Source organism: Athene cunicularia, assembly GCF_003259725.1.
Source record: "Athene cunicularia isolate RWA chromosome 8 unlocalized genomic scaffold, athCun1 chr8_part1, whole genome shotgun sequence".
In the NCBI taxonomy this organism is placed as follows: domain Eukaryota; kingdom Metazoa; phylum Chordata; class Aves; order Strigiformes; family Strigidae; genus Athene; species Athene cunicularia.
Window position 1 is genome coordinate 17,695,266 of NW_020799109.1, and position 19,707 is coordinate 17,714,972.

The window sequence follows — 19,707 nt, forward strand, 5'->3', positions numbered from 1 at the left end:
GACCCATCCTCTCCAGCTGAAGACAGAGATTGGAGATTCCCAGATACCCCCATGCATTGTGGTGTGAACATGCCCAGTGGGTCAGTCTCAGGTATGAGCTATAAATACGTCTAACCTGTAAAAAGCGTTGGGGCTGAACAGTCAGTGTTGACAAAAGCAAAAAATCAAACGTGTTATTAAAAGTACGTAACGTGGTTTGACTGCACATGTTGTTTTTCTGGAGGAGTTAAAACTGGCTGGGAGTGAGACTTGATTTTCATCTTGGGCATGTCAACATGAACTCCTGCACGTTCCAAATCAAAATTGTGAGATCAAGGAGTGGGGATGGGGGTGGAATACAGACTTTTCTTATGATGATGGTATTTTGCATAAATCAGTATTTTGTTTTCTTACGGACTACTGTCTTTGATTCTTACTACCTCAATTGAAAAGAAAGAGGATGTTTCCCCCTCTTGTGCAGATGTGGGAAAAACAGAACCTGGACATACTTGATGTTTTGGGATTTTTTTTTTAAGTTTACTTTAACAGTTTGGGAAGGAATGTAGAAAGCATATAAAGTAAATGTGATACAGAAAAAGCTAGCTCTTATTTTTACACTACCAAAAATAGATACAACAAAAAAAGAATGCATGTATTTTTGTAAGATTATTAAGGTTATGGGTTTAGTAAGACTCAAGAAATTATTTGACATCTCTTGCCAGCACATAAGCAAGTACTAAAAGAATGTTAGTATAAAAGCTTTACCATAAACTGTACCCAGGCTTCATTTACAGATGTCATCAAATAAGTGTTGTTGGATCTCTTGATACTCTTGCTGGCTGTTACATGCTAATAACACATTGGATTACAGATGCATCTTTGATTTCAGTATGATCATTTTTATGATACATTCCTTGAGTCTTAGCTTTTTTGCCAGTGGTATTGGTTTGCATTTATCTTTCTCTATAGTAAAATAATTAAAGTTATGGCCCTGTTTTTTTAATCTTCTGATTGATTTCTAGTTAAATGTTGTCTAGATTTTTAGTAGAAAAGGTTTTTCTTAAGTGGCAGTTTAAGTATTTTGTTGGAAATTTTGCTGTAGCCATTAACCAGAACCTGCTTTTCTGAGATTTGGTGACAGTAGTATTAAAGTGAATCCAGGCTTATCCTGTGGGAAGTAACCAATCAAATGTATGTTGTACAATTAGATTTTTCTTTTCATGTACTTCTGTAATAATAGTTTTCATTGTGATAATTTAGCTTTATATTATTAATAATTAAGTTTAATTATGATGTATGCGGCTTGAAACATTTAACGGTAATGTTTATGCATTGTATGTACAGTAAATACATTGTATATACAATAAGTAAAAAGTAACGTACTCATAAATCTTTGTCTTATCCCGATTCTGTATAGTGGGCTAAAGGCTATTTTTTAGGGGTCCAGTAGATGGCGATAGAGGATGGATGTAGAGAGTTTTCATCTTTCACCAGTTTTCATTTGAGTTCTTGGCAAGGTTCTTCCTGTTGGAAACTTTTAGCCAGTGTGAAGCACTTTTCGTTGGATGGCTGATGACCGCTGTAATTCCACCATTGTCCCTTGCTCATAACTTGGTTTGAGACAGAGATGACATGGCTTGTGAAATAAATTTTGTTAATGTTAATAGAAACATTACTGACTATTCATCTTAATGTTTTGATTACTGTAACGTGTTTTTAATCTGCAAGGAGAAATGGCTTTTGCTGCTATTCCTAAAATTCATTTACATTGTTGGATTGGTTCCTTGTTTTGCATGGAACTTAATGATGTGTTAAAACATCAAGGTAGTGATCTTAAAGCAGGCATAGTGTTATGAAAAATGTAATGTGCCTGGAGAGAATGTTGTTTACTACTACACAATGGATCCTTAAATTTGTTGTCAGTATGGATTATGAATTTAAAATATAGGGAAATTTAACTTGTTTCAAGCCAGTACTTCTGGGTTTTTTATTGCTTAAAAGTTATTTTTATGTTACTGAAGTTTATTTATTTATTTATTATTTATTACTGCAAGGTCTTTCTCATCTTCCTAGCCTTTTAATGTGCTCTATATGGAGAACACTATTGAAAATTATTTTGTTTCTTTGTGCTGTGAACACAATTTTGGTGTAAAGAAAAAGCTTAAAATCAGAGACAGTCCTTTGTACCAAGGGATTCTAAGTCTCATCTACTACATGTTTAACTTCCTAGTTATTTTCCTAAGGAAAATTTTATTTTTCTTCACTGTTGAGATTTATTTTGCAGCTATTTTAAATTATCTTTCCACCAGATATGGCCTTTTTTTTTTAAATTCAAAGGAATACATATGTATTAACATTTAAATTTGTAAATGGAACTTATCTTTTAGTGTCCCATTCTTTTTTATTTTATTTATTATTAGAGGTAATACATCTTTTTCCCCCCCCCTTAAACGTAACTCCTGTTCCCTCTCCCCTACACAAGTAGACTTTTAAGTATGATCTAGATATGAAAAGTGAGATTGTTCTTTGCAATTTTTTTTCTGTACATCAGTTCAACAGCTCATTCATCCACGCTGTATTTATACAAGGGACTTCAGATACCAAGACCTGATTTATTTCTTCAATAAACTGTGTCTCAGATGCCTTCATCGGTTCAGATATTTACTCCTTCATTTTTAAACTTTAGGAGCAAATACGAACCACTTTTTTTTTTTTTTTTTTTTTTTTTTTTTTTTTTTTTTCTTTTTCACTCTGTAGTATTCATAGATACACAGATACAATATTTCTTCAAAGGTTTCTTTGATAAAGCTACTGTTTAAACTTAAATGAAATACACTTTCAGATTTTCAGTTTGAGACACTGTAATTTCTGGTGTTTTTTTCTTTAGTGCTTGAGTATGTGTTCTCTTACTGTGTGAAACCAGTTTTACAATCAGTCAGAATAGTTTGCACAAACAGGTGACTTCTACGTTTCTCCACTGGTGGTGACAGCAAAAGCTAACATAGCAGTTAATGGGGAGCAAGTTACAGGCAGAGGAAATTTTTCCATGCAGATACAGCTTTTTTTAATGCTTCACGTCCATCTGTCTTGCTTTAGTTAGTAGAAGAGTCAAAAGTGTGAAAGAGGCCAGTGCGAATGGATTTTGATACCTGTGCTTGTGAGGTTTGTCAACTGATAAGCTATTTAACTTGAGCTTGTAATAATTAAAGCTGTGTGGTTATTATTCAGCTACTACGTTCAGAAATTGAAATAGTTTTATTTCGGTTCACCTAAGTGAGTGTTTACTGTCTTCTTGTACATTTTCCCCCTTTTTAGGATAAAGCCTATCTGGAGAACAGACTTTCAGAGTAAAGAAAAGCTTAATGCCTGAAGAAATACTGCACTGCTTAATTTGATTGCAGTATCTTTGTCAAGCTCTGGTCATGAAGTGTAAAATCTATAAATCTTCAGTAAAGTTTGCAGCTGACAGAATGACTGAACCAGGAGGCCAGTGGTTGGAATGATAGCTCAGCAGTCTGGAACGCTTAATGAAATGGTTTGAAGGAGATCTTAAAATCACCTTCATTAGGTCAGGTCAAAGATGTGTCTCTTCCACCTCACCAGTATCCTGTATGTCACTGGAGATGTGGAAGGAATAGTACAAGTACTGCTTTGGTACATTTATATGCCTTCGCTGGTTTGTAGCTTGGGACCTTTTTGAACCACAGACATAGTCTTCGTGTTCAACATCCTTTTAATTTCTTGTCAGTGGATTTATCCACTTTTTTTTCTTAAACCCATGCAAATTTTTAGTAACTTCTTATCACAGAGCAGTTCTAGGACTTAAGTATCTGCTTTGTGAGAAAGGATCCAATTAATTTTTTTAGCTGTTATTTTTCAGTTTCATTTGCTATCTCCAGTTTCTTGTAGAAGAAAATCATGGAAGTGATCACCCCTCTTCACTTCTTTGTACCTTTTGTATCTCCTGTTAAAACTTTCCAAACATGAGTGTATTATAATACAGATAAATGCAGTGCAGTGAGTCTGGAAAGGATGAGTAAGGTGTTCACTGTTAGGGAGGAGATGGTCATGTCTTAGAGGCAGCGATTTGAAGATTTAGGGACTGGCATAGTGCTACAGCAAGACTGGTGATGTGAGATGACATGAACTGTGGATGAGTAAAGACAGCCTTGAGCAAAAGTGGTTGTCAGAAATTATCCTGTGCTTGTAAAACACTTCAGTATTTCCTTTCATGCTAAATAATTTTAGACTAAAAATTTATTTCTAAAGTATTTTTCAAACCATTTTCTGGAAGAGTTCTGAGTGTGAATGTTTTTGTGGTTTTGTTTGGTTTTTTTTCACTAGCAAACTTCTGGCATATGGACAACACTGGTCACTAGTTACTACACTAAGAGAATTAGATTGCAGTGGCAGAGATCTTGCAGGTTGTTGTGTTCTTCCTTGTTGAATGATTTGATTCACCTCTTCAACTCTTAATCTAATTATTTTTGTGCCATCTCAGGGTTTGTAAATAATGAGCAGGTTAAACTAAGGTATATTATTGGGTGCTTTCTGGTCAGATATTTCAGTTTTCAGAATGTCAGTATCTTTTGAATAATATACTGTATCAAAAAAAACCCCTTTTGTATCTGGGATCGCATAACCTTAATTTCTGTGAAACTGAATTTATTTTGTTGACTCCCTTATTCTTTTTACTGGCCTGCATATTTATGTAGGCAGTCTTGAGGTACTCCATTGGATTAGGTGATAGGTCATTCAGCCACACCAGAGAGGAATATTAGATGCTGCAGTTGAAAGGCTCAGCCATTGTTTTAAAGAGTACCTTTTTGCAGTTTAAGTTGGTGCTGTGTGGTGCTAGATGATTAGTATTTTGAGAAGTTTTTTTGTGCTTTGCTGCAGAATCTTTATTGCATGCTTGAAATATGGAAAGGTTCAGTGTGACTTCCATGTTCAAAGGTTGTTTCAGAAGTATCACTAATTTTTTAGAAAGTACTTGTAATTGTTAGAAGAAAAAAAAAATCGGGGAGATCTTAGTTTGTTTGGGTCTATTCAGGCATGCTAAGAACATCTGTGAAAGTGATAGTCAGCTCTACCATTTGCAGAATTCTTGTTTACAGGTGTAAGAAAGTAAATGACAGTGGCTGCCTGGTACTAACAAGAAGCAGGTACAAACAGGAAATGATATAGAGACTTTTTTTTGTCACTACAGTTATTTTCCTGGAATGATATGCACAGAGAATTACTATGTTTCTTTGAACAGGAAAACTTCTTATGACTTCAAGTAAGCCTATTGCCCTGTTGTCTTCTGGAAAATTCAATGGTTTACAATTGGAGATTTTGAAATGTATAAAATACTCTTGTCAGAGTGGGCAAGTCTTGGTTTTTGTTTTTATCCTTCCTGTGTTTACTGTGTTTTTCTTCTCCGCTTTACCTTTTCTGTGAGGCTTGACTTCCCAGACTTTCTCTGTGTTATCCAGAAGTTAGTGTTGGTTGGTACAGGGAAGAAGTTTTGGTCACTAGAATGCCAGTGAAGTGCAAATTGAGAAAGTTACAGGAAGGCAGTGGATCATACTCGTTATGTAGATCTATGACACTGTTTTAGTGCTTTGAATTGGAGTGTTTATTTAACCAGAACTTTTACACAGCACTTCCAGTGTTGAGGAAGTTTGTTCTTCTGCCAGACTTCATTACAATATATAAAGATGTCATGAAGTGGCATCAGTTCACCTATGAAATACCAGTATCTTGGTGCAGCTAGTGCACTGCAACTCAGTGCTGATTTGGGTGGATTTTTTTTTTTTGTGCTAGATGGAAGAAAAATCTTTTGTAGCTTATATACAGAGTCTGAAGTGCAGTGTGACAGTTTGTAACCTTGGCCCAGAGTCTCTGTCAGCATGAGTGAAGGTTTCTTAGTGTTGGATAGAGAAGGCAAATGCCTGTGAGCTGTGTGTATTGTTAAAAGGGTGGGAAGTAGTCTTAATTCTCCACTAACTTCTGACATGTTCTATGTAGGACTTCTCCATTTAATTCTCTTAATTTAACTTGCGTCTGAATTCCAGCTGATGAAACAATAATCCTGAGTTACCCACTACTGGGAAAAAATATGAATTTGATTTCAGTTAAGAGGTGCTCAGATGATGACAAAGACACATGGCTTCCCTAAGCACAGTGTCAAAATTGGTTTGCAACTGACAGTTTTGTATTTTGTTTGTAAGCTCTGTGGCAAAGAGTAAATCTTTTACTTAAGAATTTAAAATAGATTAATTAATAAGACTTCTTGCTTGCTTTCTTTATAAACATTTTTCTGCTCTCTTTTTAGACATGGACCGTGATTATGGGCATGGAGGCTATGGTGGCCCACGATCCATGGACTCTTACCTTAACCAATCTTATGGGATGGAGAGTCATGGAGGTGGAGGCGGAGGAGGTGGTGGTGGTGGTAACAGGTAAAATAATCCTTCAGTTGTCCCAAGAATTGATCAAATCCAATTTAAGTTTAAATTATTCTGTCTTCTAACTTAAGTGTTCCTGAGGCATGTTGTTATGATTTTGTATGAACACTTTTGTTCTGAGTCTTCATGTTCTGTAAATACTGGCAAATACTAAACCGTAAGAGCTATATTCTTGTAATAATCTGCTTTTTTTGTGGAAAAGTTTGACAGTGAAACAACGCGTCTTTGAATGAAAATGGAAAAAGTTTTATTTTTCAGTAATGGTTAGATTTGTAGCTGATTGGCCTGACATACTATTTCTGCCATAGCAGACTAGACCTAACTGGTTTAGTGCCTTAGACTGAATCTATCAACATTCCGTTTTCAAGGAACATTTAGGGTGTGTGTTCTTTGGTTTGAATGTGCAGTGCTCAGATGATCTTGGTTATTGAATTTGAAAGTCATGTCCAGATTATTTCATTGGCAGGTACTGATTACACTCAAAACTGTCTGCATGTTCTGGGCTGCTTTGTAAGACGGATTGGTCTAAATAATAAAAATTCCGATGCAGTGGTCTTAAGTTGTATATTTAATACTAGGATACTGTTACTCTTGCTCTTTCAGATAAAAACATTAGGGAGCAGCTGATTTGATTTAGGTCTTAATATCATATTCAAAGCAGCATGCTTTTCAGAGTAGTGATTCTATCTTGGAGGAAATAAAATGTGAAGAAAACTTAGATATCTGATGGTTTCCTTGTGTGCGCCCTTGAATTCTTTTCTGGCTGTAGCCAGACTATTGTATGATTCTTGCTGTAGTCGCTGTGGTGCCACTGGGCAGGGACAGTACTAAGTAGGAAGGCTGGAAAAGTGTTGTGTTTTGCTGCATGGTTCTGTTAAATATTTTATTTAAGTATAATTTGTTTAATGATAAATGTTAAGATTCACTTAAAAGTCTGAGCAGAGATTCAGGAATGAGCTGTACCTACCATATAGTAATCTGCATATGATTGAGGTTGAATGACTACTTGAACACGGAAATGTCTCTTGCCATGTAATGTTAATATTGTGCATGGGCTCTTCCTGTAGAGAGTGTCCTTTTCTGTGTAGCTCTAGGTCTTCTGAGACTAACATATTTTAAAATGAAGGCATTTACTGTAGATATAGTAGTTTGAGTCTGTTCTAGTTTATATTTTATCAGTCAAGGGGTTGTCTTTTCCAACTCCTGCTGAATCACCCTTATTATAACCCTGCAGGGACACTAATGTGTTTCCCTTCCAAGTGGTTAAAAATATTGATGATTTCTATCCTAACACACATCCCCCCCCACAGGCAAAGCAAACTCTTGGTATATAACTAAAGATTTCAGCTTCTTGTTACTCTACTCTGAAATTCCAAGGACTGTTTATGTCCACTGTGCATGCATTGAGTAGACTTTCAAAATCCTGAGTTGCTAGACTTAATGGTCTGCAGGTGAAAGATGGATACGCTGACGGTCATGAACTCTTTAATTGGGAGATTGAATTTTATAGGGAAGAAAATTTCCAAAAAGTACAAATATAAATGGAAGAGCATGTGTATTTTTTAGTTTAAAATTAGAACTGTTGAGTGTTTAAGACTCACATCTGTACCACTAAAAATAAATTATTTTTTTACTATTTTTTTTTCTCAGTTCAGAACTAAGCCACCTCTTAACTTCTGTTTAACTGTTAGACTGTGAGGGCATGATTTTGAAAAAAGGAGAGTTTGACTAGCTTATGAATGTCTGCAGGTGATGATGTTCGTGAGACTAGGGCTGGGCTCTAATGTTTTAATAAATAAATGTTGCTGAAAATTTTAAGTAAACAAAGTTCAGGCATACTGAACTTTAGAATTGTTTGTAGCAAAAATGGCTCAGATAGCTTTCTATCTGGTCATAGTGTGACTTGCCCAGCCCTAATCAAGATTAAACAATAACACAACTGTACAGACCAGTATAGTAATAAATTGATTTTAGTTGATAAATGTCAACTGATAACTTGTCTTTTGAAATGTATAACATTAGTAAGCTTACTTTTTTTTCTCCTCACTGTGCAACTTTTCCAGGTTTGGACCTTATGAGTCTTACGACTCCGGGTCTTCTCTGGGTGGGCGAGATCTGTACAGATCTGGCTATGGTTATAATGAACCCGAACAAAGCCGCTTCGGAGGTAGTTATGGTGGTCGATTTGACAACTCCTACCGGAATAGCCTTGACTCTTTCGGAGGTAGAAACCAGGGCGGGTCTAGCTGGGAAGCACCTTACTCCCGTTCAAAATTGAGGCCTGGGTTTATGGAGGACAGAGGAAGAGAGAGTTACTCTTCCTACAGCAGTTTTTCTTCACCCCATATGAAGCCTGCACCTGTAGGCTCTCGGGGGAGAGGAACGCCTGCTTATCCTGAAAGTGGATTTGGAAGCAGAAACTATGATGCTTTTGGAGGACCATCAACAGGCAGAGGCCGAGGCCGAGGAGTAAGTACAGAATCTTTTCAGATTCTTTTCACTAGACACTCTTTTAAACCCTTTCAAGACCACTGCTTTAAAATGAATGCACTGTTCAGTACAGTGTGGGTTTTTTGTCCAAGCAAACTATCATGGTTGACAATGTTGTTTATCCCCTTGAAGCTGTCTTCAAGTAGAACCCAGTCCCTCTTTCTGTTGAAAGTAATGAGTAATAGAAGACTAGTTGATAAGGTTTGTTAAATCTCTCCTTTTCTTTGAAAGGTGAAGATAAAAGTAATAGGTTTGGTCTAAAAGGGATTAAAAGGACTTGCATTTTTCCTTGTAAACACTAGCATCTTTGCTGCTGGTGGGGAAATTCTTGAATATTGTAAAAGTTTAATTCAAAGTCTTTTGCAGTTTTGAGTAGGTTAAAGGTGCAATGTATAAGCAAAAAATAAAACCCAGGTTGTGAATGCTAGAGTAGTTTTTGTTTCCTGTAATGGTAAAAGTTTTAGCTAATTCTTTAATATGTTGAACACATGCTTTATCAAACATCAAGTCGTCTTTTAAGCTTAATTCTTACTCTGACTTGTGACTTGGAAGGGTGATGGGGAGGAAATGGCAAAAGTGGGTGGTTAGCAGTTACAGTGATTCTTTTTCAAAATTCAAGCATGGTTAAAGGGGCATCATCAACTTGAAATCAAGTCCTTTCACAGAATTGAGATTGATTTCCAGATAGTGTGCCTAGTCCTGCTACTTGGAGTTTGAACAGAAGTCTTCAAAACAAAATAACTACTTTTCAGTGGATTCTTTTCCAGCGTAGGATGTAAAAACTGTATGTCCAAGAATCAGCACGATTAACTGTACACAAAATAGTGGATCACAGTTTGGAGAAGCAATGCTTGATGATAAATGAGTTAAGGGGAAAAAAAAAACAAACCCAAACAAACAAAAAACCCAGAAAAGGTTAAAAAAAAAAAGTCCTGACTAACTTTTAAGTTGATGGTGTCTCTTTATCTTGGTTTTATAATCCCAATTCTGATCAAGTTTTTTATAAGGACAAAGAGTTCAGTGAACACTTTTCTGCCTGTGCCTCTAGGTGTAACTTATCTTTTAAAATTCTTAAGTGTGCCATATTTCTTTGGGAAGCAATTCTTTATCATTAAACCATACAACTTGTTTGTAGTTTGAAGTGTAGAGGAAGATTAATTTTTTTACTGGGTCTTTTAAATGCCTAACTGTGTGGTGGTTTTGTTCCAGAAAGTTTACTTTGCAGTATTCTTGAGTACTATAGTTGCCATATAAAAATTTTAGCTCAGATTTGCACATGGCTGCTAGCTAGCATGGTATGAGAAATCGATTCTAATCTTTATGTTTCTCTGCTTGTGAAGCTGAAAGTGTTAGGTTCTTAAGCTTGGATGCCATCCTTTCAGAACTCATTTAGATCTGAAAGCTTTGTGCAGTTACAACCAAGTAGCCTTATTTCTTTTTTGTTTTGCTCTTGAAATTTATCTTTTTAGTCTTTTATGTAATAAATGAGAATGTAAAGGCTAAACTACTTACCACATGTAAAATGCATTGCACCTTTAATAGATAGACTGACTGTTTAAAAAAAAAGTACCTGAAATTATCCAAGTGCATACTTCATGTCAAATGTATATGTATACAGTGTAAATGTACATGCTAGATAGTTCTATAACTATGTCAACTAAATAAATTAACATGGAGGTCTTGTGCATGGACTTTGATTAAGAAAAGTGCCTGGTTTGGTACATTATGCCTGTCATTCAAAATGTGTTTTAAAAAAGTCATATTTTTCACAAAGTATTCGAAGTTATTTTTATGTTCTTTTAACATAACAAAAACACTGAAGTTATTTTTACATTCTTTTAACTTTGATACTGTAATACTAATTCTCTTCTCATGGCAAACCAAATATTTCTGCTTATCTGAGTCACCCATCCAGTCAGTGGGCTCTCTTCTGCCCTTTATTAACTCAATTATTTGATTAATAATAGAAGTGTGTTAGAACTTCTGAAAGTATTGCAGCTATTTAAAGATCTCTCTCTTCAGATCACTCATTTATTCTATGCTGTCAAAGGAGTAACTTTTCATAAACAAGTGTCCACAAACGACTGTACAGCATTTTAGAAATAATAGAAAGGTTTAGTCTTTCAACTGAATTTTCATTCCTATTGCTGCCATGTTTTTGTATCACTCCCTCTAGGCCCAATTTTTAAATTCTGAATGTACTGAACTCAGTGTAAAGATGAAGAAAGAATGACCTTCCTTCAATTAATTGATGTTTCACACTGGACAGCAGGCTTTACTTAGTTTTCAAATCACTGCTAATCATTTGGCATAAAGAAGCTTGCTTGTTTGTTGTGGTTTGTTGGTTTTTTTTGTTTTTTTTTTTTTAAATTTTTTGACTGCTCACTGAAGTGTCAAAACCTGGGTTGGTTAGTTAGCTCTCTTTCCTCTCAGAGGGAGAAGTCATTCATCATCTAGAGAATCTGAAGAGAGGAGCCAAGATGTTAGGCTGATATATGAACTCTGATTAGACGTGTTCATTGTCTGGACAATGGTTCTGAATAAGCAGAAACACAGTTTATACATATGTATTCATTCTACTGGACAACACCCACAAAGCCATTGCATAACACAACATCAAACCCCAGGAGCTTAAATTTCCCCTGCATTTTGCTCTAGAATGCAGACTTTACTTGGTTCACAGTTTTATTGTACCAAGTGTTTTTTTTTTTCACTGATTTAATATACTAATATCTTTCTCTTAATTTCACAAATTTTCAGCATATGGGAGACTTTGGAGGAATGCACAGACCTGGAATTGTTGTTGACTATCATAACAAACCCAGTCCTGCAGCAGTTGCTGCAAGAGGAATAAAAAGAAAAATGATACCACAGCCATATAACAAACCTGGTGGGACATTTATCAAGAAGCCCAAAATGACAAAACCTATTTTGAAGCTGAGCCAGAAAAAATCACCTAGTAAGTAACAAGTGCCAAAATTAACTTAAAATTGCTATTTTTAAATTAATTAGGAAATACTTTGGTTTAATATTCAGTAAGAAGTCTGTCTGTATATGCTTTGTTTAATTCTTTGTTTTCTATCTTTTGAAGTACACAATAGATGTTACAAATTTACTCCTGTAGCTCTTCTACTGCAAAGATAATTTGCTGAATGAATTTGAGTATTTTGATGTGTTTAAATATGCGCTGCTGAAGACTATTTCATTCAGACTTTATAATAAAAACTTCCTAGAGGGAAATTTTCACCACTGAAAATAAATAATTTAAGATCTCGGGTTGCCTTAAGTGACAATGCCTGACATTAAAGTGTGCCCTTGCATGAGCCTTGACCCTGCTTTCCAAATACTCTGACAGATATAAAAAATAATACATCAACTGCAGTGCAGCTAAAATAAAGACAGAAGTTGTGGATGAGGAGGAGAGGGAACGGTGGGCAAACTGAGAAAACAGTGAAAACTTGAGTAATGTATGAAAGGCAGAGAGAGATTGCTCCTTCTTGTAAATGAAAGGCTGTAATGAAATGAAGAACTAGAAATATGATAGATAAACTGGAAATATAAATTGCAAAGTACTAGTGGTGCTTGATTTGTTTGGCTTCCATAAAGATGTCCTACAACTCTAATAGCTTTGTCTACAGTATCAGAATTGTAAAAAAAAAAAAAAAAAAATCACTAATGAGGTTTGAATAAATTACTTGCTTTGAGGGAATGTAAACTTGAGTATTAAATATTATGAACAGTATGTACGTCAGTCAAATTTTAGTTTTTTCTGCTTCTAATTTCCTCAGTAATTTGGATCTGCAGTTGTTTTTATAGTTTGGTTTTTAAATCTCACCTGAAGAACATTTAAAATTACTTTAGCTCCAAAGCTTGCAAAGTAAAAGTACAGACTTGGCAGAAACTTCCACATTAAAATTTTATTTTTGATTTTTGTAATTCTAGTTTACACTACTGTGTTACAGAACTGATCCTTTAACTTAGAGTACTGTAAAAATTTCAGGCATTGGGTGTATAGAATATGTTCCTCTGCCTTTTGTATTGGGAACATTGTTGCTGGACTTGCCAGATTTGTTGTGCTGAAATGACATCTGTAAAATACACATCCAGGTATACCAAAATTGCATTTCAAAGTTCTCCCTCTTAGCTCTTCTCCTTTCACTACTTTTGTAGGTTCTCCTTTTCTGAACTACCTTCAGACAGAGCACTTCTAATTTATTATCTGTTCCCCCACCCTGATTTCCACAATCCAAGGACCAATGTACTACATAATATTGAAGTTACTTTAAGAAGTGGAGTAGATAATGCCTATTAGAATGTACTTTTAATCAACCTGTCTTGTGTGTCTGACACTGGGGGGAAGAAACTGTTGATTGACTTAACACAATTTTCTGAAACCTTTTAAGTTTCAGAATGCTCTAAGCCGTATCATGTAGTTGAAAACTAAAAGTGGGTGACAACTAATAGAAAATTGGATGCAATTGGAATACAATATATGTATGAAAATATATCTTAAAATCATACTGTCCTTTCAGTTTTGCCTTTCTTATTTTGTGGAGTTAGATATAGGTGATTGCTTCTAGAAGGCTGTTTAGTTTATATTGCTAAGGAAAATTGTCTATACACTTAGCATTAATACTAAAATATGATAAAGTGTAGATGTAGACTGTCCTAGCTGCATAATAAGATTAAATTTTTCCTGAATGTGTTATTGCCTTAATATGAATTGACAGTAACAGCACTTTTGCATTATTTATTTCTTCCTCATTTTATGTTTATAGACATGAAGACATCTTTCCAGGATTCTACTATAGAGGTAAAGATTCCCAGAACTGGAAAATACTTATGATTCTTTCAGACGTTTGCACAGTATACCTTAAGGTGTATAATTACTAAGCTAGAGTTATAAAAATTAAGCTCTTAACTATATAAGTTTTTCTAAACTTATTTTTCTTCACTTTATGTAAAACTGTCTTTATTTTAGTGGCAGCCTGAAATCCTTACTGACTCTGAGGGAAAGAAACATCTTGTGCAGATAGCCTGGAAGATGAATTTTAAAGTGTATTTGTAGACCCTGCCTATTGTAATGCATAGAAAGCTGTCATATGAGTACTTCTCATGTTGCCATAGGTAGTCAGCCTGAGTTTGTACACATGTGACTTGCTTGGGTGGTTTGGGAAATGAAGTAGAAAATGACAGAGATATTACTAAACAGTAGTGAGGAAGAATGGATAAGATGCACATCAAGGAGAGAGGGTAGATTAAAAAAGAACCAGTCTTAACAGATGTTCTCTGATAGGGTACAAATTAGTTCTCACCTACAGAGAGATCAGTTGCAACAATATGTAAAAATGTGATTGGTAAGCTAACTGTGTGTGTGTGTGTGTATATATATGTATATATATGTGTGTATATATATATATATATATACACATACATATATATATATATACACATACATACACATATATACATACATACATACATACATACATACTGGTTCCATGTTGAAAGACCGAAAAGGTATTTTCCTTCTTTGTGAGTGGAGGTAATAACATATTCTCAACTAAGTATTTAAGTCTGAACTGGAAGTGTTGAAGACAATGAAGAGAATGTGTAGAAGACAATTTTGCTTGTGGAACTAATTCACAAACATTTCAAGGCCTTAAGGAGAAATGCATAGCTTGAAGTGTTTGTACACTGATAAAAATAGCAAGTAACAGATTATTGGAAACAATTTCCATTGTCTTTTTCTGGATTTAGAGTGACATTGCTTTGGTTTTTTTTCTTATAAAATTTATGGATTTGACTTTATTAGGAAATTGAAGTGGACACAAGTGGTGCAGTAGTAATATATGAAGACTTTACAAGAGATGCTTATGATCTTGGATATCAGACTTTTGGAGGTAAGTCAGTTTGCTTTGTCAGGTAAGATATGGTAGGTATTGTATTTGTGTGACTGGGTGAATAGATTAAGTAAGCCTGTATGTATGACCTCTGATAGTTACTGAGTAGCATGAGGTTTTTTTCTAAAGAGTTTATAAATTCAGACCATGGAGAAGATTGTAACGTCCACCCATCACTTTTTTTGTTCTTCACGTGTTTGTTTCTCTGCTTTCTGATCATCTCTGTATTTGTTGTTTCTTGTTTTAATTTTTGTGAAATTAAATGGACTTCTGTACTTACTGCCATTCCATTGCTTAAATGTTTTTTATCTCACTGGTTCATCACACGCATCCTGTTATTTATCCTACTATCTGACCAACCTCACCCTTAAATCCTAGGTGAGCCTCTTCTATAAAAGTGGATTTAGTTAATTTGGAGAGCTGCTCTCAAGCACACAGGGTCCATTTTGTGTGCAGTCTTAATGAAACGGGTCAATTACTAGTTTTCATAAAATCATTTAAAGTGTATATTAACTGTTATGATTTCAATCACATACAGAAAGAAATCTAGTATTAAGGCTGAAACTATTTTTAGTCTGCTTTCCCTTGTGTGTTGCCCTATTGTGTATGTATGCTAACCTGATGGTAAGGAGTGCTGAAAATTGGCAGCCAACTGATTAATTTCTTTTCTTGAAATCATAAATTTTAAAAGGAATTTTTTTAACTGTGTGGGTTCTCTAATCTTTAAATTTTGCGTTAAGTGCACTGAAAGAAATTGGGAGCTCTACTGGGGAGTCCCAGTTTATATGTAGATTTAGGTTTCTATTCCCCAGCTTGTAACAGGATGAGCACTGGAATTTGTGAGCTTGCGGGGTAATAAGATATAGGTTATTTCACTCCACAGAATGTCATACCAGATGATTTTTACAGCAAAGTGAACTTTTGCATGTTTCTAGGGCTGAAGATAAGGCACTAAGTAAAATTTAAATCCTGAGATCAATGATGGGAATTGCTTCTGTGGGTGGGCGGTTTTTTGTTTTCATACTGAATTTCTAAAAATATATATCTTTTAGATAGCAGTTTTTATCCTCTTTGCATCAGAGTAATTTTTGAAAATTTCCTACAAAATAAAAATCCCTGGGGTAATTGGTAATGAAGTGTAAGCTGTTAGTCAGTGGAAATGTTTTCAGTACTCAGTGACACTTCAGAATCACACAGTTTTTTGCAAGTCTTTTTTTTTTTTTTTTTTTTTTTTTTTTTTTTTTTGTTCCATTATGCTGCTGTACATTCCTTTCTGTTGCTGTTTTGATGGAGGCAGTTTTCATGGAGGGTGACCTCTCTCCTAAGGTTGAACTGCAAAAGAAGACTAAGTGATCTTTTTCCTGCTTTAAAACTCCTCACTGAATAATACTGTAATGTTTCCCTTTGTCCATAGGCTTCTAAAGCAGACAGAGGAAGGGCAAACATAAGTACACTTAAGCAAAAAGTGAATGTCCTTAGTCTTTAATATGCAAAGCTAATTTCTAGTCATTTATTTGTTTGCACTCTTATATTTCAGGTGATATTTAATGAAGTTCTTTAAAAGCTTGGATGGGTTTTTGTTGTGTGGTGGGACTTTTTTGTTGTTGTCCCTGTGTCTGTGTTGTCACTCCATCCTGTCTGTCCAGCCCCCCATCCTCCAGCTGGCTCTCCTTCACTGGTTTATTTCTTCATCTAAAAATCTTTGGAACATTCTTCTTTGAAATCAGGCAGAGTCTAGTGGGGAAAAGTAATAAAGTTGTTGATGTTCAGGTTGGGTACTGTACCTTAATGAAACACTGCCTTGACTCCTTTATGAGAACCTTTGAATTTAGAAACTGCCTGCTCAGCAGAATAGAATGGCTTTAGATAGTTTTTTTTATGTAAGGGGATTATTGCAATGATGCTCTAAAATCATGGAGAGTTTTAAATAATGTGTTTCTCCCCATGCACCCCCAGTACCCTTTCTGGGTTACTGACTTGAAGAAGCCTTCAATAATTAGGGACGATAGTGTAGGGTTTGCTTTAACTCTGAATTTCTTTACTTTTATAAATTTAATCTAGAGTGTAACTCCTTAACTACTAAGTTTGCGTTGTTGGAAAGAAATGTTTAAATTGGTTGTCTTTAGAGGAGGAAAACAAAGCAAAACTTCTATGGCATTTAAATAAGCCATTGAACTACTTTGGTATAGGGTCTTTCTCTGCATTTTGAGGTGTTTCTGGAGGAGACAGGGAAGACAGATACTTTTACTAGGCTTTTTTTGTTTGTTGGGGTTTTTTTAAATGTAACATTTTAAAATCTTGTTAAGATGGCAAAGGAGAAGTTAAAAGTGAGGAAGAAGAGAAGCGGAGAATTGAGGCCAGAAGAGAGAAGCAAAGGCGTAGAAGAGAAAAAAACAGTGAAAAATACGGTGATGGATACAGGTTTGTGCTATAACTGCTGTCTTGTGTGCAGTGTTTTTCTTCCCCTTTATCCTTCTGTAAGAACATATTTTCATTCCTGAAAGACCCTTTGGACAGATTTCAGGAAAATAAAATGCAATGAAGAAACAAGAAAAAACCTTATCCTTTGCTACCCCCCAAACACCCTGTCCCCAAAACAAAGCCAGAAAACTAACACAAATTCAAACCAAAACCCAGCACCCAAATTCTGTGGCTTAGAGTGGATGTTTCACTGGACCTCTGCTGTATCAGAGTATACACCATTTCCTAACCCTTTCTCCCTGACAGGTGCACCAATGCAGAGATAGCTTAGAATGGTACTGCCTTTGAAGTATTTGTTTCAGTTAAATATATATTTATGCTGACTTAATAACCTGTTAGAAATTTACTTTATTCTGGTTTTATATGTATGGTGAGCAAAAATTTTAGCAAAAATAAGTAGATGGTTCTGTAACTTTTCTTAATCTTGCCACAGCCAAGCGTGACACAATGCTGGCACTGTACAAAACTATTCTGTCAGCATGGTATATGATCACAGCATTAGTACCTTTTCCTCATTGTACTGAGGAAGCCATATTGCCTTATAAACATTATATCATTTTTGTATGGAAAATGAGATTTACATTAATTCTTTTGACTAGCTGTAGTTAGGAAGTAGTGGACTAGCTTGACTATGAGAAGTGCTACAAAAGGTGACAAAAACTAGAAAGCTGTTGATAGATATACTTGTGGAACAATGTGGTTTTTAAATGGCTAGCTTCTGATTTCCACCGTTTTCACCTTTTGCTTGGAAAATTCCTTACTCAGACGGGCCTGATTTATATTTGGTTCTTGTAGCAGTTACCGGTAATGATAAAAGACTGAAATTTTGTTTTTTCTTTTTCACTTAGGCTTCTTTAAACAATGATTTTCCCATTCCTTTTCTGATTAGGTTTTCAAGTCCTCATAATTTTGAGGAGAGAAGAAAGAATGTTTCTTTAATAGTAATATTATTTAATGTATTTCTCTTGATAGAATGGCATTTACATGCTCATTTTGCAAATTTCGAACATTTGAAGAAAAAGAAATTGAGTCACATCTGGAGAGTGCAGCTCACCAGGAAACATTGGATCATATCCAGAAGCAAACCAAATTTGACAAAGTAGTGATGGAATTTCTTCATGTAAGACAACTGGGTTTTGATCTATATAATACTTTGACATTAGAATTTGCCATTTATCTTTAAAATATGCTTAATTTATCATCATTATTCCTTTTGAAGGTTACTTTTGGCACAGCATGTATTACTGAAAGTTGAAGCAAATTCAGAGCCTGTAAAAACAGTTACTTTTACAATTAAAAGTAGTGTCTTAGCAAGTAATTGCTCTTACTTATTACCGAGCTATTCTGAATAATACTTTGAATATAGGGTCCTATTGGAATATAAATAATCATACACCAAGTGTTACAATTTTTTTTTCTGATTCTCTGTAGGAGTGCATGGTGAATAAATTCAAGAAGACAGCTATGCGTAAGCAGCAGACAAGTAACCAAACGGAAAATGCTCAAGCTGCTGAAAAAGATATAATGGAAGGTAAGTAATGTATTTTGTGTGAAAGTACATACTGTGGACCTCTACTTGTCCTTTTTGCCTTTCATTCTTCAAATTTGATAAAATGTTAGGATTAAAATGATTAATTTTCACACCTTTTCTGTACCTGGTTGGGATTCCTTGGTTCATTTCTGATATAGTATGGAATGAAAGCAGTGGGAAATAGTAAACCTTATTTATGTTTGCTACCCAGGTAGCCTTATCAGAAAGTAAGATAACACTGTGCTAGGTACCTGACAAACAGAATTATGTGGTCTTTGCCACAGTCTTATTCTGTATAATACATGAGGAGTAGCAACAGGTGGATGCAGGTAGATTGAAACAGAGTGTGTAATAAAGCAGCAAGGTGATAATGGTCAAATACGATGTCAAGGATCTGAATAATCTAGAGTGGGATAGTTGCTGTGGTTGAGGGATGCTGACAAAAGGAGTTTGAGTACTTTCTTGGCTACCCAAGATACATCTTGGCCTGAATTTTTTTCCCCTTGGCTGCCCTACAGACAATTTTCTAGAGTATTTTGTGTGTCCCTGCCTTGCTTATGCCATATTCTTCCACGTTATCCTGTGCTTTAGGGATTTCAAAAGATGTGCTAGAGCCAGTGGAAGCATCTTTTGAATACCTTTACATTAGGCAGTAACTGTATTCAAATACTACCTTAATTTGAATTTAAATGTTGAGCTACATAAAAAAGGATATAGCTAACATCTTAACGATCTCAGAGATTCTTTTTCTTTACTTTCCTTAAGTACTGAAGGGCCTATTTACCTTTATGATCAGAATGTGCTGTTGACAAGCTAATATTTAAAATTGCAACAGGAACTGGATTCATATGCTTCTTCCTGGTGGTGAGAG

General features: G+C 35.1%; 1 protein-coding gene across 1 annotated transcript in view; it reads left to right on the forward strand.

Moving 5' to 3' along the window:
• The first annotated feature begins 7 nt into the window (after positions 1-7).
• Positions 8-19,707, forward strand: part of ZNF326 (zinc finger protein 326) — a 28,680-nt gene continuing 8,980 nt past the window's right edge. The window contains exons 1-9 of the mRNA XM_026853771.1: positions 8-91; positions 6,299-6,425; positions 8,495-8,900; positions 11,682-11,880; positions 13,700-13,734; positions 14,737-14,824; positions 17,131-17,245; positions 18,278-18,425; positions 18,737-18,836. Of these exons, the coding sequence (XP_026709572.1) occupies positions 52-91; positions 6,299-6,425; positions 8,495-8,900; positions 11,682-11,880; positions 13,700-13,734; positions 14,737-14,824; positions 17,131-17,245; positions 18,278-18,425; positions 18,737-18,836 (1,258 nt within the window). The 5' untranslated portion in view covers positions 8-51. The remainder of the gene's footprint in view (positions 92-6,298; positions 6,426-8,494; positions 8,901-11,681; positions 11,881-13,699; positions 13,735-14,736; positions 14,825-17,130; positions 17,246-18,277; positions 18,426-18,736; positions 18,837-19,707) is intronic.